The sequence below is a fragment of the Pectinophora gossypiella genome, chromosome 7 (assembly GCF_024362695.1).
Source record: "Pectinophora gossypiella chromosome 7, ilPecGoss1.1, whole genome shotgun sequence".
NCBI lineage: Eukaryota > Metazoa > Arthropoda > Insecta > Lepidoptera > Gelechiidae > Pectinophora > Pectinophora gossypiella.
The window spans coordinates 9,536,839-9,557,644 of record NC_065410.1 but is presented as its reverse complement, the minus strand read 5'-3'; the positions used below and the strand labels follow the sequence as shown (position 1 = coordinate 9,557,644).

The 20,806-nt window shown below is 41.1% G+C and overlaps 1 protein-coding gene across 6 annotated transcripts in view; it reads right to left on the bottom strand.

Moving 5' to 3' along the window:
- LOC126367979 (WD repeat and FYVE domain-containing protein 3) overlaps positions 1–20,806 on the bottom strand; it is a 52,944-nt gene that overhangs the window by 10,037 nt on the left and 22,101 nt on the right. For 4 of the 6 annotated variants that reach the window (XM_050011754.1, XM_050011755.1, XM_050011757.1 and 1 more), the window contains 15 exons: positions 20,627–20,747; positions 19,947–20,125; positions 16,810–16,896; positions 15,308–15,517; positions 14,877–15,055; positions 14,608–14,786; positions 13,936–14,138; positions 13,301–13,485; positions 12,686–12,944; positions 12,399–12,547; positions 9,507–9,610; positions 9,084–9,181; positions 8,540–8,769; positions 8,252–8,357; positions 7,739–7,888 (listed from right to left, as the gene is read on the bottom strand). In XM_050011754.1, the coding sequence (XP_049867711.1) occupies positions 7,739–7,888; positions 8,252–8,357; positions 8,540–8,769; positions 9,084–9,181; positions 9,507–9,610; positions 12,399–12,547; positions 12,686–12,944; positions 13,301–13,485; positions 13,936–14,138; positions 14,608–14,786; positions 14,877–15,055; positions 15,308–15,517; positions 16,810–16,896; positions 19,947–20,125; positions 20,627–20,747 (2,439 nt within the window). The remainder of the gene's footprint in view (positions 1–7,738; positions 7,889–8,251; positions 8,358–8,539; positions 8,770–9,083; positions 9,182–9,506; positions 9,611–12,398; positions 12,548–12,685; positions 12,945–13,300; positions 13,486–13,935; positions 14,139–14,607; positions 14,787–14,876; positions 15,056–15,307; positions 15,518–16,809; positions 16,897–19,946; positions 20,126–20,626; positions 20,748–20,806) is intronic. The other 2 variants (XM_050011758.1, XM_050011759.1) reach the window with 1 other exon arrangement.

Below are 20,806 nucleotides of genomic sequence, written 5' to 3'. Positions count from 1 at the left end.
AATTTTGTATACTGTAATAGTTCTGCATAATAGTGTTGTGCTCATATAGTATTTAACAGTAACAGATATCTGATACTTACAAGAACAGTTAATTAATATCGGCGGACAAATTAGATAATTACTTGATAGTAAATTTAGTATAGTTTTTGTATGTAAATAATTATGTTCTTAAATAGTAAGTTCATATTTGTGTATAGTGTTAAGTTTTGTATAAATATAACTGTAAATAAATAGTCATAAGTAAACAGATTGCCTTATCACTGCTCACACGCGGAGCCACACAGTGTATGTGCCCAAGGGGCTTGTCAGATCGGTCCTATGACCATCACGTGTCCCGCACATAGTGGTCCTTCGAGCCGGATCGTCGTAAGCAAGAATCTGGAAGATGCCGGTTACCAGATCGCAATCGGAAGCCACTCGCCGACAGGTACCTGATGTCAATGTACCGACTGAACCCACGGAACCGAAATTGGAAGAAATGCAGGTACCTACTGAAAGCTTAGTACAGCTACCGTCAGCCGAGCCCGCCGTCAAGTCTAACAGCGTCCGAAAACCACCGTCATCGAGAAAATCTGGCAAATCACAAAGACTTGCACAGGCCTGGGAAGAAGTGGCTCGCGCTAAATATGAGATGGCCATTGCACGCCTCCGCGCAATTGAAGCCGAAGAATCGGAAAATGAAGAGCTCGATTCGCAGATGGAAGAAATAGAAACCCATCAAAGGGTAGAACAGTGGCTGGAACTTCAAGGGGACACCGAGAAACAGAAACCCGCCGTATTACAGCCGACCAAAATGAACATGGAGGCATCGTTCGACGTACTACAGCCCACCACGACCTGCCATGCCCCTCTCCGTTCAGCCGCATTGGGCATCGCGACCTCTTCCGCACCGGTGGTGGCACCGACAAAATTCCGAGAATCCGCCGCGCCCCATGATGTCCCCAACAGCCAACGTGCCGAATACATCGAGAAAAAGGTCAATGAACCGTCAGCCGCATATTCGCCGCCCGAAGAGAAGATACCGAAGACGGAAGAAAAGAATATAAATATCAGTGAACTTGCTGCGGCCATTGCACTGGCCGCACGTTCCGGGCACCCAGCAACAGTACCAAAGTACATCGGAGAGCTACCGTTTTTCAATGGTGCGCACCAAGAGTGGCTCGCCTACAGTGCCGCATATACCGAAACAGCGGGTTACTTCACCGATATAGAAAATACTGCGCGCCTCCGTCGATCGCTGAAGGGGAAAGCTCGTGAAGCAGTGAATTGTTTATTGATAGCGAACGCGAAACCCGAAGAGATTTTGAAAACTCTAGAAACCAGATTTGGCCGACCAGATTCGATCGCGCTCTCCGAATTGGATCGCCTACGAAACCTTCAGCGAACTACCGATGCTCCGAAAGATATATGCCAGTTCGCCAGTAAAGTTCAGAACAGCGTGGCAACTCTTCAGGTGCTGAAACGCATCCACTACCTGTACAATCCAGAAATAGTTAAGTCACTAGTGGAGAAACTGACTCCAGTGCTCCGGTACAGGTGGTTCGACTTCGTTACCGAACAGTCCGATGAAGAACCAGATTTGGTCAAATTTAACAGATTTATAAATCGTGAAGCCGAGCGCTGCGGTAAGTTCGCACCACCAGAAGTTATAGAAAATAGAGAAACATTTGGAGGCCACAGACATCAGCCACACCGTACCTTCGTGACAAACAGGACACAGCACAGAGAAATGAAGACAGAACAGCGACAGACAAATTGCCTGATTTGTAAGAAGAATAATCACGAGACTCCAGACTGCTTTAGTTTCAAGCATGGAAACAGCGACACACGATGGAGCTTGGCTAAAGAACACCGTTTATGCTTCCGTTGCCTCCAACTTAGTACAGTAGCACATACATGCAGAACACTCCGATGTGGAGTAGATAACTGTCCTCGTACACATCATCCGTTACTTCACTACAACAAGAAGACTACAGAAGAGACCGCCGATGAAGACAAAAAGTCGAAACAGGAAATAGTTACTTCTACAGCATCGCCGACACCGAACACACTCTTAAAGATCTTGCCAGTCCGAGTGTCCGGCTCTAAAGGTTACATAGACACCTTCGCGCTTCTAGACGACGGGTCAACTGTAACATTGATTGATGCTGAAATAGCTAAGAAGATTGGAGCCGAGGGACCCGTCGATTCACTGCGACTAGAGGCCATAGCCGGAACAAGAGTAATGAACACCGCATCGAGACGCGTCACCATCGGGCTACAAGGGCAAGGCGAAGAGTACGAGATCAAGGCTCGTACCATACAGCGACTTCATCTGGCGCCACAGACAGTAAGTGAAGAAGACATACAGCTTTACGAACACCTTCGAGGTATCCGAGATAAGTTAAAGTACGGGGCAGCAAAACCGACAGTTTTGATCGGCCAAGATAATTGGCAACTCCTTATCGCCGATGAAGTTCGTAGAGGAGACACCGACCAGCCTGCTGCATCCAGAACTCCGCTGGGTTGGGTCTTGCATGGTGTAAAGAATAGAAGACCGACACATCGAGTCAACAGTTACCGATCCGTAGAAAGACAGAACGATGAAGTCAGAAGACAATCGCCGACAGTTATGCCGAAAATGCCACGCACAGAAATGAAAGAACGTGTATACCGAAAGAAAACCGTCGATAAACCGCAAGAAACAGTATCGTGGAGGAAAAAGAATAATCCGTCGCTAACAAATGACTTCGAACAGGCCAAGAAGAGCCAACAGTACATTGAGAAAAAGGAAAAAAGAGACACAGCTCCGAAGAACAGTTATAGAAAGGAAATTAGAAACCGGGTTGAAACAGTAGCCTCCAAGAAGGCAGATATGAAAATGAGGAAAGAAGAATACCGCGACATGTCACGCATGCCGAGGCGTGAAAACCGGCGGGAGGGTACACCGTATACCGCACCGATTCCGAGAAAATACCCTCACCGCAATATAGTACGTTCGAAGAATTATCGAGATTCAGTAGGAGTTTCTACACCGGCGGGAGCCCTATGGTCAATGGACACCGTTGAAAATCCGTACTACAGTAGATCCGTCGTTACGTCGAAATACCGAAATGATTATAGAAACAGATGGCAAAGTGCGTGCTGCAAATATTCAGACTACAGGTGGCATACAGAAAAGACGGACAGAGATAGCGATACGCCCTACAGCAACCAACGAAGAAGTATCGGTTGTCGCTTCACCGGAGTTTATGCGGCGCCGCGTCCGCCGCCGCACGGCGGGAGTATGTACGCGACAACCGAAAAGATTACAGCAGCAACAGTAATGAAATCATATAGAAAAACTCGTAAACAAACATTGAATATGAAACGCCGAAGAACATATGTTTAACGTCAAAATTGACAATCGGAGAATGACAGATGACAGATAAACGGGCACCATTCACAGGACAAAAATAAGGAACACCGCCACCATTACGAATCTGTTTGGAAATATCGATAAATAATTCAGTAGCGCCATCTGTTATCGAGAAGCCAAAGATTGCTGTCATCTGTCAAATATATGTCTGCTCTGCTCATTTATATCTCCCTCTCGCTCACTCTTTAATTCTGCTACTCGACAATAGAGGGCAGGAGCAGTCAGGGTTGGCAACTAGAAAATTCTACAGATGACGACGAGTACATCGATGATTCTAGAGGAACCTAGAAATTGCTAGTTCATATTACCGGCGCATATATAAGGGCGAGCGGCCCCGCCGGCGATACAGTTCAGTTCAGTTCTCTTCCGAAGAAGAAACAGATCAAAGCAGAATCGAAGCAGTACGAATAGTGAGTGAGTTCCAGTGCAGTATTACAGTGAAATAGTGTGTGATATAGTTCAGTGCCCGGTTTTAAAGTGAATTTCTGTCCGTTTATTTTCCGTCGCGTTCGTAAGTACCTACCGTGTTATTATAGTGCAGTATAATAGTGGTGATTTTTCCGTAAAGTAAATTCCGTAAATTCTACAGTGTCAGTGAACCGTGAAATATTGCATAGTGAAGTTTTGTGATTTAACAGTGAGATATTCCGTGTAAAAGGCTCGCGTAATCATATCAGTGGACTGAAGAATCTGCTATCCGCGCAGTGTTGTGACACTATCGAACTTTCGAGTGAGTGAGTGAGCGAGTCAATCTGACTAATTTTTGTGTGAACTTTTGCGAACAGTTTTTATTACGGCGAGTGTATTTAATAGTGGCGAACTGTGCATTTTGATAATTAGCGAACTTGTTGAACTTTATAATATTGTAAGAAGTAAATAAACCGTGAGTTGTAACCGGTGGTATTTCTTCTACGGCGAACCACCCTACAGTTTGTGTAAAGGACGCTTAGGTGCATCCTAAGATAAACCCGTGTCCCGCACATAATGGTCCTTCGAGCCGGATCTTCGTGTGAGCCTGTGATGAAGCATCTACAGTGTCCGCAACCGCCGATACCCGTATCAGAACCTGCGCAACAACTGAAGTGTGATATTCCGAAACCTCCGTCTCCGCGAAAATTATCTCGTGCTACGCGCCTCGCCAAAGCCTGGGAAGATGTATTACGCGCCAAACATGAGTGGGATTTGGCGCGCCTCCGTGTTATGGAACTGGGAGTTGAAAATGACTCGCGCACAGGATATTCCGTTGCACCGCCCGCCCGAGTCCCGCCGAAGCTGGAGCTACAGCAGAATATGAAACCGCAGGACTCTGTCACACCCTTCCGTATCTGCGACGCCCTTCCGTATCCGTATCCGTCCGTTGGCGCCGCGGCCATTTTCCGTAGTGTGACAGAACCGAAAGTCCTGCGGACCGTCACGTCCCCTCGCGACATCACATTGATAGAATGTACCGACGATGTCGCGAACACCTTCCGTAGCGTGATGGTACCGAACAGCTACCAGCACACCGCCGCACTCCACGACGTTCCTCCGACAGTCCATGACGTCGTGCCGAATGACAGTGAAGCGGCGGCACCGAACTCCTCCCAGTTAACCACCGCACTCCGCGACGCACACCTCCGAAAGCCAACAGTGCACACCAACAGCGTCGCGCCACCGATCGACAGTACCGCGGTGGTACCGTACAGTCTTCCGTCTACCACACACCTTGATGTCTCTCTTCGTCCGTGCTTCCGTCGAGACATCACGCCGTTGAACCGTAAAGTGGTAGAGCCTTCCCAGCAATCCGCCGCCCCTCGCGACGATAAACATCGACAGTTATCTAGTGTCGTCGCACTGATGGACAGTTACGCGGCGGAACCGTACCGGCGAGAACAAACAGTGCAGACCGAAAGTCTGAAAGATACCGAACAGAATGCAGCCGTATTTCAGCAGAACTCCGCCACGCTCCGCAACGTCTCATCCCGATACACCGTACTGACCGACAACGTTGCGACGAATTATAGTGACGTGGCGTCACCGACCCAAGTGTCACAGACCACCACAGCTCACGACGCCTATCCGCTACCGACAATACCGACCGTTGGCGCCGTGTACATCGACAGTGAAGTGGTGGTACAGGAAGACGTTTCAGCGAATTATAGTAAAATAATGGTACAACGCACAGAACAGAAGAACGTCTTCCCTCCGAGAATGCCCCGCGATGCACATTTCCGTCCGTTCGCATCGAGCATCGCGGTGAGCAACAGTTATGTGGCTTCCGATAAGCACCGAATCCGACAGTTATCGACTGCAACCCCGCCGGATACAGTTTACAGTTCCGAAGTTGACAGCCAACAACAGAAGCATCGTCATCGTTCCGAAGATAGCAACCGAATCGCACCGTATCGTCCGTGGCGTCAACACCGGCGGGAGAATCCGTCAAAAGACGGCATGAAGAAGCCTACACCGATAATCGACTATCGTACAGCACCGCAACTGAGAAGAAATTCGCACCGTAAGACAGTACGACGCCGCAGTCAGCGTTGTGGTTCTACACCGGCGGGAGCCGAACAGTCGCAGGCTACAATTTCGCGTCTGAGCCTGCATCAGCGACGACACGCTGCACGACCAATACTCCCTAACCATAACAGAAACAGAATCCGTGAGTCGTGCAGCAACATCGATAGAAGAAGGGTTTCCAGTAACTGTTCACACCTTACAGTGTTTCCGAAAGTGGACAGTACCACCGAGAGTTCCGTGCCCCTTCGAGTCCGCCCGAACAGATACCGTCGTCGCTGCACCGGAGTTTATGCGGCGCCGCGTCCGCCGCCGCACGGCGGGAGTATGTGCGCGACGACTACAGTGAAATTGACGAAAATATAGTCTTTAAAATACAAGTCGCGCCATCTCTTGGCGGGATGCATAATTACGTTCCAGACGCGCCAATACAAATCCGCACCGCGCCATCTCTTGGCCAACATCGGAACTATTACGACGCCCACCAAACGTCATACTAGAACTTTCGCGCCTAGAACTCCGTTTCGATAGAACATACGAGGCTGTTCTAGATATGAGTGACAGAGACAAAACACCAAAGTGTGAATAAGACAGCGATACTCGCGCGGACTATATAAGCGCGCAATGTCCGCCGAACAAACAGTTCTGTTTATACGAAAGAAAAGTTCGTTTACTTATTTAATCGGTGCAAAGTAAGAAGAAGAAATACGGCTACAGTGAGTGAATATAGTGAAACAGTGTGATATAGTGAATCCGTGACAGTTATTTCGTTCGGTGGCAAATCGTGAGTACAGTCTATTTTTCCGTATCCGTAATATTATAGTGAGTGTTCCGTACAGTGCGTGAAGATTATTGCCATAACAGGGCAGACAGTTATAGTGTTCGTGAAGATTATTGCCATAACAGGGCAGACAGTGTATAGCGTTCGGAATATAGTGCCATAACAGGGCCGACAGTGAGTTTATACCGAATACCGTGTTCGTTTATAGTATCGGAAACAGTGAAGTTTCGAGAAGTATTCGTATCGTGATAAGTGATAACAGTGACAGTGAAGTCTCGAGAACCGTGATAGTGTTGTACCACGTACAGTGTATCCGTAACTGTATATTCGATCCGTAAGTAAGGAGACGGAGTAATATAGTTTGTAACAGTTATTTTAGTATAATAGTGTAGCGCAGGCGTAGTATCCGTAAGTAGCAGATATCCGTATTTTCCCGTAACAGTGTTAATAGTTAATTTTGTATACTGTAATAGTTCTGCATAATAGTGTTGTGCTCATATAGTATTTAACAGTAACAGATATCTGATACTTACAAGAACAGTTAATTAATATCGGCGGACAAATTAGATAATTACTTGATAGTAAATTTAGTATAGTTTTTGTATGTAAATAATTATGTTCTTAAATAGTAAGTTCATATTTGTGTATAGTGTTAAGTTTTGTATAAATATAACTGTAAATAAATAGTCATAAGTAAACAGATTGCCTTATCACTGCTCACACGCGGAGCCACACAGTGTATGTGCCCAAGGGGCTTGTCAGATCGGTCCTATGACCATCACGTGTCCCGCACAGTATTAGTACCCTCAGCAGTTTTAGGCTGTGCGTTGATATATCATTCGATCCATCAGTTTCCATTTACATATCTTTATATCGATTTACGAGTGTAATGTTAATGTTGAACAATAAAATAGACACCTACATAGTTTTCCAACACTACGCGTACTTAGCGTAACGACCTACATGTTGTAATTAGCCGTTAGAGCGTCGGAATGCGAAGCTATACAAGAAACAATCTATTCTGTTCGGTCTCAGATCATATTGTGGGGTTAGAGTGCACGTACCAGCCACCGCTGCGTGACAGAGGTGTCCCCAATAAGCGTGGCTAGCAGCCCGGCGGGTTGTTCCACGGCCACGCCCCGCTTCTGCCCCGCTACCGAGCCCGCCGCACTGTCTGCCATGCCCGTCGCAAGCGCTGTGAATCTGCTGTACACCTGCGCAGTAAAATATTTGTTACGCATTCAGAGATAAAAAGCGATACTCGTAATCTGTAATACACTTTAAGACGCGTATTCGTGCGATCGTGTCGCATTCGATCGTGCGTACACGTACGATCAGGCGGGAACAATCGCAATCTTCCGAATCACTCACACTAGATGCTACAAGGTCGTTATAGTTCTTACGTATACGTGTACACACGGGAGTTCACGAGACCAACATTATCTCGTCATCTATAGTAATATTGAATAATTTCAACAACGCCATTTTTTTCCATCGAATATAGCCAATATAGCAAGGCCTGATGGAATAGTTTCTAGTGAAAGATAATGAAAATGTAACGATCCTTCATGTCTTACCTTATTCCTAACTTTCCTTGGAAATGCGAGCAAGTAATTACGTCCGTCACTTGAGAATACTTCCAGCGCTATCGGTTGCAGTAGATATCTCCTTTTGTGTACTTCCCTGCAAATAAAAGAAAAAAACGTTAATCAAGTTTATGTAAAAAAAAAAAAATTAAGACTGTCTTTGAGATATGTAATTAAACGGTTTCGATTTCGCAACATGGCTTACGTTTGAACATTTGTGTTTGGAATTCAGATTCCAAAAAATATATACTATTTACAGAATTTTGCCGACTATCTTACCGTATGTCTTCATATAAAAACTTGGAGCACTGTCTTTGGTTGCTCCTTTGAATGCCTTGGCTAGGTAGTATGGGTTCATAGTCGTCGGGGCAGCTGTCTAGGTCTCTGATCTCTCGGTTCTTCAGTAGGGTGAATCCGTCGATGACGTAACAGTGTTCGCGGCCAAAGAGCAAGAGTCCTTCTGTCGTGTCGAGACCTTGTATCCTTGCACAGCGGAACATGTGGGAGATCTAAACGACGGAGAAATATTTAATTTAGTTTCATATCCAGCAGTAGTTCAGTACTTCGCCAACTCCAAAATAGTCTACGTATTTCCTTCTACGATTTACTCATTTTGAAATTCAAACCTAGGATTTAAAATTCATTTAAATAGATGCTGAACAAAGACAAAACGAATCGTTCTTCTCGAACTTAGTAGTAGGATATATCCCTCTGGATATAGTGGATACAATTCTACGCTTCTAATAATCTGTTGCATATATCCTTATGCAGTGACTCCAGCATGTATTGTTTTCTTTTGTATATTCAATATGAAATCGTTTACCTTTTCATGGAGCTCCAGTAGCCTAAGTAATGTTTGGTTGTCAGGTGCTGGAGGTTGTTGTTCGTCTTCATCTTCATTATCGGGTCCATCTTCATTGGCTGCGAGAAATGTTTATTTTAATAATATAGATATTTTCGGTTTACTGTTTACAGAGACATATACAATATACTAAATTGGTTGTTATTAACAAAATAACGACAAGTACGCGGGAGGAGCTGATGGATGCTGCCGAGATTGCTATCCGGGTAGCAAAACAATGGGCTGAAAAACTCTGAATTTTATCAAAACGATAAGACGAAACTGATAAATAGTCATTGGTCTGTACATATGTACTACTGCTGTATGCTGTTGATACGTCATAATAAATAAATAATCATGGATATTTTTTCATTAATAATAATAATATTTATCCAAGGTATTTACCTTCGCCAGATTCTTTTGTGCCGCGGCTGACGACTCCACTACTGACAAGATCTGATGGCGATCCGTCCTCGTTTGTCACTTCTAACGATGAATCTCGATTATTACTGAAAAAAGAAATCGGTAAATAAAGCCGACAACAGGCAAACTCAATAGATTAAGCCGACAACGGGTCTACAGATCAATGCTGCGAGAAAAGATACTTATTAAAATACTGGCACATCAATTGTAAAGTCCCATCTTCTTTCGCTATTATAAAATTACGCCAGCGTGTTTAAAAACTGGGTACTTATGATTAAGGTGATACGTTTCAGTCAGCTAGGTAACGCTGCGTCAGCAGATGGCGTTACTTCTGCAGTTTTCGTATTTTTTTCCATTTATTCGTTTAGTGTTGAGTTCTGACCCAGTGAAATGTTAGGTGGCGAAATCTTACATACATTATCTTTAAGTTAAGCTACAATTTTGAAGTATTTACTGCAGATATCATATTGAAACATTGCATCAAAAGTTGGTGTCATTTCAATTTGTGTACAAACACGAAGCTGTCACACACACATGCGAACTAGGTTAGCTATTAAAAGAGATGCATAATTTGAAGTCTACTTCTAACTTCTAAATGGCGCATTTGGTAAAGCAGTCGCCGCCATTCTTAAGTTTCACGGTTCAAACCCAAGTGCATCTTTTAATTGTTTTTACTTTTTGTATTTTTTTTACAATTGAATTTGGCGAACCTGTCTATTTGTTACGGAATTTTCAAAAAGTATCACTTTTACCAATAATATTATAATTATACAATAATGTACTTTGCACTAAAGTACCTTCCGTAATTTCCGTATTTTTTATTTTGTAAAATTCTAACAGGCATTAATCGCATCAGTGAACATGCGGCTAACTAAAAAACTACTGAACGGATTTTCATACGGTTTTCACCAATGAGTAGAGTGATTCATGGGCGTGCTTTAGGGTATATAATTTATACAAGTATTTTTTTTTATAAAATGGTTCAAAAAATTATGATGAATGTCAAACATAATTATCGTTACAAATATAGCCGACTTGGAGCTTTCGGTGAAAACACTGCCCATTGAGATATAACAAAACAACGTATGGTTGAATTGTTCCTTTTTTGTAGATCTACCGAAAAGTCCACAATATGTCATAATAATTATATTGTGTATAAAGAATTGTGTATATGTATTGTATGATTTTACAAATAACGATCACAGTACAGTAATAATAAGGTAGATTTTTCCTAAATTGCGTCGGTTCAAACTTTGTCGCATCGCGTTTGAAAGATGTAATAGCGCTTCAGGACGTCCCGCAAGCATGGCGCTGATGTCGCAGTATCCGCATATAATTATTATGACTTGTCATTTAGTTCCAATAAAATCCGCGGGACTTCATACGTATGTCAGTGACAGCTGGTGATAGCATGCGGGACACTTAGCAGCTAATCGAATTCTATGTTGTTTTCGCGCCCAGTCCAGACGACTTGCAGCGCATTTCTGGACTTATATTTACGCGTGGTGTTTATTGTTAGGTTAGTTAGTTCAGGTTAGGACGTCTTTTTTTAACGAGGACGTTAAAAAAAGACGAGGCTGGGACGTATTGAAGTAGTATTGCCATATATACGCGGCCTGAAATGGGCTGTTTCAGGGACCTGAACTGGTTGCTGTCGAACTTATTATCACGTTTTCTTGATTAAAATTCATAAATAAGTCAAATAGAAAAAAGAAAAAAGATTTTCGTTAGTTTTGGATCTGTCATGATGTCTGTGATGTTTGTTTATTATACATAAGAATTTCAAAATTTATCTTATTTTTTCCTAAAGGGCAAGGCAAAGAGAACTATGCCTATACAGCCATGTCTTGTGTTTTTTTTCTTGATGATGATTAATGAAATGATGAAACCTAAGCCCCCACCCTCGGAGCAGACTCCTACTCCGAACCCCAAACGAAGTAAGCGGCTTGTTGGCGTAAAGCGAAAATAGATAGGTACACTTTGTTTATTGAATATTCCGATTTAATAATACAATCGGGAATGTTTTTCGACTAACTTAATGTGATCATTAACCACAAAACACCACTTCGTATTGATTATTTAGATTATTCAACGAAGAAATCAACCTTCCCGTTCCCGTTTCCACCAAAAAGTCCGCGGCAAAGAGAATATAAATAAATCTGTATGTTGGATGGAAAAACAATTAATTAAAAATGACTACTATCTAGGCCGGCAAATGCAACAACTTTTTTTTTGATTTGGTTTTCCCCGAAGGGTAAGGCAAAGGGAACTATGCCCATACAGCCATTTCATTTTATGTATTGATTTTTTATTATAATATATGTCCTCTTTTAAAACACGGTACTTACCCATTATTTAAAAATGTTTAAATAATATGCGTTAAAACAGAAATATTTTTCCAATATTTCTTTTCTCAGATTGTAGTACTTATTTTTAGTTTTTTATTTATATTTATTCTCTTCATACAAAATCTCTTTATAAATTGTCACTGACATTCTATTACACTTGTCAAGTAGTCAAAGCCTTTAGAGAAAAAAAAAAACTATCACGCACACAAACTAACATTGACACCTCTACACGCTCAGCAAATACACTGTAATCTGCACCACTACAAATGTAGAATTGATCAAAATTGAGGGTCTGAAATATGGTACTTCTCGTATTCGGACCTTAAATTTTTGTTAGTTTGCGAAAATAATACACCAAAATATTACTATTTATCGGTTTTATAACAATATTCCTCTATCCGTTTTCCTGTAGCACTGCATCAACTTTTGTATGGAAAACGAATCACCTTAATAAAGCATTAATAAAGATTCAGACTGATATAGACCAAAAGACCACGCGACCGGGGACGATCAAGTGGATACTTACTTAGTAATTTGTTCCTCATAAGTCTGCAGCTCTGAGGAGTCCACGCCGTCGGCCTCTCCCAGGTTATTGCCGGGGGTCCGCCACTGCTGATATACTCGGTAGTACTCTTTGCTGTCTAGGCTCTGTGCTACTTTGTACTTTAATTGTTTCTGAAATGTAAGAAAAAGCATTAAAGGTATTTGGAATGACTTAGGGTAGAGTATATATTTAAAAAAAACATATGACCTCACAATTGCATTGTAAAAGATTACAGTCTATTGTAGTTTTTGATATCATTTCAAACTTACATTTTCAGGATTTTCCAACTCCGGTCTATAAGGATAATGGAAGTAGAATAAATGATTTCGTCTTAGCATTTTCCGCATTCTGCATGGCCCCTCTGTTGAGTCGAGGGCCCACTTGTCAAGAGGGGACGGTTTGGGGGGCCCCCAGAGACCACGTTCTCTGGTGAGCTCTCGCCACGCGCCTGCCCACTCCGCTTGCACGTACCGTGTCGTATGCAATGTCGTGTTTGCTGATGTTTGCAGCTGGACGCACCATGCTTGTCTAGAATATAAATGATCACGTTGCAATTTCAACTATTATTATAAATGCGAAAGAAACCCTGTTGCCTTTTCAAGCCTAAACTGCTAGGTTGAGATTTGAAAAATCGGCACATACAAAGACCGAGTATCGGACATAAAGTACCTCCCAAGGATGTACTTCCAGAGACGGACTTAAAAAATGCTTACTACGATATAACCGAAGTCCACAAGAACTAAGTCACGGGCGGATATCTAATTATTAATAAGCCAATACTAGAACGGCAAAGTCTTCCGCACGTGTAGTGAATCAAAGAAGTTCTTTTATATTTGTCATGTCATGGTGCTCTTTTACAAAACAAAGAATACTAATAATATTACCTGACTAATTGGACATGATCCTGCATGTAAGCCAAAGCGTGATCTCTGGGCACATGCGGGCGTTGTTTGGCCGAGTCTTCCTTCTTTACTTTAGTTCTGGATGCCAGTCGAGTCAGTCCACCGGTGACCTTCTGTATCTTCGACTGAATCTGATTGTGGAGCTCCCAGGGAACACGGTATACGGCCTGTTGGGGATAATTATTGCTCAGAATACATGGTTTTTAGTTAGTCTAACCAGGCATTTACACGCATCTACCACCACATTACCATGAGCAAGGAATTTAGAAATTCCAATTACAGCGCCAATGTATGATACGGGTAAATTGAAGTTATATGTATAATATATCAACAAAAATCTGTTCCTGTTTGCTATTTGCAGTTTTTTAAACACTTTTCTAAATACTATAAAGGGATCCAACGGGATTGTCAATGTAAAATCTCGATATCCCGGGATCAGAAATTTCAGAAAAGAGCTTTGGTATTGAAATCCCCACGCCTATTGTACTCTGTTTTCCTCTTTTGTTTCTGTAACTTTTCTATTTTCTGTGTGTGTAATAAAGTTATTGTTATTGTGTTTAGAAAACAGGGTCAAACAAAGACATGAAGAACCTCTGCATAAATAGTTGAATATTTACCTTTCTTTCCGAATCAATGTAGTTGATCCACAACTTGTGTGCGCTTTCGTTGAGTTGTTCCCTGACAGCGGACAGGTCAGGCGCTCGCGCGTTACCCACGGGCTGCACCAGGGTGATCTTGAACACCTCCTCTATGGCGGGCTTCTTGCACGCGTACAGTTCCTCCCACACTCGCCGAGCCGCGCCAGCCATTAGGTTACGTCCTATAGAAATGTTTTATTAACCTCTCACAGCCAGATTTACAGACACAGTAATTAAACAATGGGATTAGGATTTTAAAAGAACATTCGGTCTTACGGTTTTTCGTTTTTCCAGTCATTTTCTAGCACTTAAATATCTGAATGTAACACTAAAATGAAAAATAATACAATCCTTACTGAAAAAAACTGATCATGTATACAATGACGATAGTAATGCAATGTGCGTGTGTGTGTGTGTGTGTGTGTGTGTGTGTGTGTGTGTATGTGTGGTGGTGGCGGTGTTAGTGTGGTTTGTGGTGTGTATGTTTACAATGACGATAGTCTTCCTAACTATACAAACACAGGGATCGAATCACCTGAACATACCTTCACAAGCAATAAAATCTTATATTAAATTATATAAAATCCTATATCTAACTTGTTAGTTACAATGCATCAACAAAAGCAATAAAATCTTATCAGATATCAGTACCTTGATGCGTAGTAAGCTTGTCATCCCTAGACTCGAGATCTCCGCTGGGGTTGACATGCCAGGTAGTGCGCATGTGCGAATCCAGCGCTATCTTCATGTTGGCACTCAGTTGCAGCAGACAATAAGTCAAACATCCGATAAACTCTAGCTCGTGGTTACCAGCCCCGAATATTAATAATCTAAGGACAAAAAAATTATATCACCTCAGTCCTCAGTTGATAATACTTTACCAATAATTACTTTTAAAATTCGATTTTTCAAACACTTACCGGTTAGTAGTGAGCTTGTGTAACGCTTCTAGAACCGACATCTGATCGGCAATGGAGTCAGTAGACCGGGACAGTAGAAACAGTATAGTTCTATTCAAACAATGATGTAGCCCTTCCAATGATATCACTGACGATTTCTTCTTCGCTTGCGTTACTAACTTAACTATGAAGTCGAATACCTGAAAAATAATATTTTAGTAGCAAAAGCAAACAAAAAAGTCCTTGAAATTATTATTGTCGTGATCTGCCAAATCAAGCCAATTGAATTAAACGTAAAGGACATTTAATTTTTCATCTCATCTCATATTAAACCAAGTGAACTATCAAGAGTTAAAATATGTATAACAAAGACTCTCTATAGAACGCCTTAAATCTTCTGAAAACAATTGTGACAAAAAATAATACATTTATCTTATACCAATGCCACTCACCTCATGAGGATCTCTGGAAAGCTGTCCTTGCCATAATTTGTCGACCAATCTCGCGGCTAAGTAGCAAACATTTGATATGTTGGACTCGGAGCCAAACAGCTCAGTATTGAGTAGATTCTCCATCAGAGTGGTCAGCACCTCCGTCTGGTATTCCACTTGCTGCTGACTCGTGGAGTTTGGTGGCGACGCGTCCAAAACTAAGTCGATTACCTGGGACACAAAGTTATGTAAGTCAGTAATTATAATCGCAGAACTGTGGAATGTTAGTAGTGATGCAAAGCGTGCTTTATAGTTTTTACCACGTTTCGGCACTGTAACATCTACAGCAGATTTGTTTTCACACGGCCATTATAGCTACGTTGATAGCCTTTACAGGCACAAACGGACAATCAACTCAACTAAGAGTGACTTCATGGCAGTGGTGCTTTGTATGAAAATTTTTACTGTCATTATATACTTTTGGGAATTGGGTACCGCGCCGGAACGTGTTAATTATAGACACGGGTATGGATATTCGGAAGGTAACTCCGACAATGAGTAGTAGGGATAGTTCTAAGAATATTATATGCACGTGACCACAACATAGCGAAAGAAACTCAACTGATAAAATACGAATAGTTATTACAGATTAACTCCCGCTTTACTTACTCGATTATTGTGCAAAGATCAAATCAACATTCCCGTACCTACATGTAAATAAGTAATTAACTAATTACGTGTACACAAAATAATGTTTAGATTTCGACTAATTACATCTCTCATAATAAGGCAATTATGGTTATATGTATATTCCGATGTAACGGTGGTACCATGAGAAAATGTTGTTCCCGTTATGGTTTGTATAAAATAATACCAATAAAAAGAGGAATGTGTATTCCTTACATATCTGTTGACGTTGTTTGGACATTAGTTAGCACTACACAAAGACACAGAAAATACACACAGATGTGTTTATCGGTAACATTCAACTTGTAATTTCTCCTTAATGTTATACCGGTACCAACTAAAATAGCCGATCACTTAAATAATCCGCAAACATAATATATTACCTATTAATACATATTACCGCTTATTGATTTCCGTGTGGTTTCTGTCCTGTGTTAAATGTAATGTACCTGTCTGTCTGTGTCTGTGGTGTCCGGGAGTAATAAAATGTTTCTTTCTTTCTTTATATTTTAATCATATCATAAATTTTCCAACAATACTCGTATGTACCTACGTTTAATAACGAAGATAAAAATAATAGAAATTTTAAATAAATACAATTATAGAACATGCGAAGCATAATATCTAATTGAGTAAACAAACAAGACACAAGCGTTAGACCTTGTCATGCGTGCCATTTATGATTACAGTATTTGTAGACATACATTCGATTTTTAATAAACCAGTTGACTGCCACGAACCGTAGTAACATAACATTAGTAAATCTATGCAATAGATGGTTAATTATTAAGGGGTTATGAATAAAGAAACCAAATAAAAGAAAACCGAATATTTACGCAATAAAAGAACGATCGTGGCGGGGCAGAGCAGGCACTACAGGGCGTACAAAACACTGACGCCGACACCGAGTCAGAAGCGGCGCTCTAGAAACAAGCCGGCGGTCACTGCGTTAGTACCACAGACACTTTAAAGCCCACACTCAAACTGACTCGTGGTTGATTAGGTATCCTACGCGACAACCATTTAACCACTTTACTTTATCGGATCTGTCTCCTGTTTAACGTCAAATTATGAATGCACTAAAAATTTTGAAACGATCAATACTCAAATATTTTATCAAACATAAGCTCATGGATATATTCCAATTGGGGTAGTCAGTGTCACATTCATCGCAAGATGAACTAAGTACCCACACCCCATCGAGCTTTCTGATATACTTTTTGTAAACTATATTTAGAACTTATATTTTTATTCTGGGATATAAGGCTAGAACTAAAACCAGCTGCGTCCAAATCTACTGCGAAACTAACACCAAGACAAACTCAAATATAAGTCTGCAGATCAACCGACACTATATTTTGTAACATGCATATTATTTTGCAAACATGCTCGGCAAGTAGAGCTATATTTATACTAAAGAAATAAACCTCTACTGGAACGCGAGAACACTATTTTATTTACAACAAGCAAAAACCCTAATGATATTGTTAAAACAAGAGCTCCGAAGTATAAAAATATAAGATACTTATAAAAAACCGTTTTCAAATATGTAAATTAAATCACTGTAAATTTTTGTATTGGTAAATCTATGTTTTAGATTGTCGTTATTGGCGTTGTGCTGGCGTGGTTCCGTAGTAGCGCTGTGAAAATTTGTGTTACAAACGACGAGACCATGGTATAAGAAGACCAGGTATGCTCAAAAGTGACAGCTAACAGTTCAAGGTTAGCCCAGCTGACGTTATCCCACCCTGCGTTGCCATTTAGTAAAAAATAAATTACCCACAACCATTGTTTTTATATTTACTTTGCAATTAAATTTTGAATATTTAGTAAAAGAGTTACTTACAGTTTTAATGATTTTTATATATGTGACAAGTAATAGTAATTAAATACATTAGTCAGTAATTCACTTAATTTTCAATAATAAAATTTACGTCCTTGGAATGTTGGAGATACCAATTTAATTTAATTTTGGTAACACAGTGGTAACACATACGTCATCAACGGGCTAGCAATGGCGGCTTGTTTTAGGATTGAGCATACCTGGTTTTCTTTTACCATGGACAAGACAACATGGAAGTTGATGAAGAATGACTCTCATGTTCAAATGGGAGTTCCTCAAGGATCCATTTTGGGGCCGTTCCTTTTTTTAGTGTACATAAATGATTTACCTTATGTAGTACAGAACCAAGCTGACATTGTACTGTTCGCGGATGATACTTCTCTTATATTTAAAATCGATAGAAAGTTAGAGGAACTTGACGAAGCAAACAGCGCTGTGTCGCAGGTTCTAAGCTGGTTTACAGTAAATAACCTAGTTCTAAATGCTAAGAAAACGAAGTGTATTAAATTTGTTCTACCAAACGTAAAGAAAGTAAATAATAACATTAAAATTAACGACGAGAAACTAGATTTTGTTGAACACACCGTTTTCTTAGGAATTACTGTAGATTCAAAACTTCAATGGGGCCCACATATTGTATCACTAGCGGGCAAGCTAAGTTCAGCAGCATATGCCGTCAGAAGAATCCGACAACTCACAGATGTACCCACTGCTAGACTTGTCTACTTCAGCTACTTCCACAGCATAATGTCTTACGGTATTTTATTGTGGGGTCGAGCCGCTGATGTAGAAACTATTTTCATTATTCAAAAAAGGGCAGTTCGCGCTATTTATAATCTGCGTTGTCGGGACTCTTTAAGGGAGCTGTTTAAAGAAATAAATATACTGACGGTCGCAAGTCAATATATTTATGAAAACATTATGTATGTGCGTAAAAATGTATCTCTCCTTCCGAGAAACTGTGAAAGGCATACTTACAATACAAGGAATAAAAATAAAATTGTTGTTCAAAATTCTAGATTAAGTAAATTAAATTCATCTTTTTTGGGGTTATGTATACGTTTTTACAATAAAATACCAGATAATATTTTAAATTTGTCAGAGAACAAATTTAAAGCTCACGTGAAGCTTACTTTATGTAAAAAAGCCTATTATAAGATTAATGATTACCTAAATGATAAAAATGTCTGGTATTGAATGTGTTCCTCTAGTTATTAAATAACTTGTAATGTACCCTCATTGATTTAAAAGATGTGTTGCTGTTGCAGTTTCTTGTCATTTCTTCTCCTCAGCCATAACACCTTGCGAAATGACGTAAATTCAAAAATGTTACATTGACCTTCAACAAGTTTATCCATGATAATTACGTTGAATAAATGATTCTGATTCTGATTCTGACATCTAGACTTAATTTCAGACTGACTTTACAATGTGACGACCCCAAGCAAGTACTCTTGTATGGTTTACCTAAAAAGCAACATGTCGACCTGATGTCATTCTTCACCAACAGGAAGCACACTCCACATAAGGGTTGACCCACATCTGGCAGCACCTAATAGTACTTTCCAATGCTTCTATCCTTATCTGTCACTCAGAACCGTTATTTGCAAGAGAGCGACCGCATGCTTACGCGCGTTACGTACGCTATCGCCTCGTCGATTCCGCCGTCGCTTGGGCGTTCTATGTGGTGCTGACATGTATGGTTCAACCCTAATGCTATTTCTGGGCAAAAATGGATTCTTAGCTACTGTTCCCACAGTAGGTTCTCTTCATACAAGCGTTTGATCAGCTATCATAGACTCTCCCTTCTAATTTATGACCGTGACCGCTGTACTCGCGCATTGGGTTGCGACAGACGTAATAGACTATAGTTGAAAGTACTATCCATCACTAGAAAGACGCTTGTATAAAGCTTCAGAAGAGTTAAAAATACCATATTAAAATTGAATCAATTCATCTAAAAAGCAATATTGCTATTTGATGACATTGCGCGCTTAATTTTGCATGCCGAAATGTCAAATAGAAATATTGCTTTTTTAGATGAATTGCAACTATGTGGCTGTTTTTAGACCCCCTGTTCTGTTTTTACCATATATAACTTAATGTTAGAAATCTGCAGTAAATAGTTACCGGTGCAGCTTTCCCCGTCACGTTGAGCGGCAAGGAGTCCAACACGATGACTTTGAGGAAGTCCATGACGCCCTGTCGAGCGGGGTGCTGTGTGAGCGCGGCCGACCCTGCGACCAGGACCAGCTCCTTCTCAGAGCCCGGCGTGGACGAACCAGAACTCTCGCCGCTTTCGCGTATTTCTGTAAACAATAAAGGTGTTATTTATACGCTGCATGTTTGTTTCTACGATGGACTGAGCGCAAGTGAAAAACAAAACACGTTCAACTACATGTCGTTCGTAAAAATAAAATAAAAAATACTGCGGTATTTTAATCAGGGGATGGGCCGAACATCTGTCACATACAGTTGATCAACAACGTATCAAGTGTCTGCAGGTCGTATTTTGATTACTTTTGGCTCTGCCATTCCGATTACGTGAGTATGGCGCCAATATAGGCGGGTGTACGTATGTGCCCGTCTACCGGGTGAGAGCTACCTTCAGCGCTCCCCATTTGTCCGGCCAAGTAGTTAATGGCATCTGCGGCAAATCTACAATAAGTAACGTCAAATAAAAATGTGCCGCTCGTCTATCACAAGTCTTCATTTATACAGACAGATTCACAGACAAAGGGATGAAATTTATAACACCCCTCTCTGCGTTGCGTCGGGGGAAAGAATACTAATAAACTAAGAAGACTTACCCATGTGAATGTCGTCGCTAGTGTTCGGAGGGAACAGCGTCGAAGCCAAAGCTGTTAGCACTTCTGCTGTCATCATTATCGTCACGAAATCCGGTAGAGTATTGTACAGGGAGAACAGAACCTGAACCCAAACATACAGAGACATTTTTACACTGATTGAAAACTAATAGCAGGTGCATT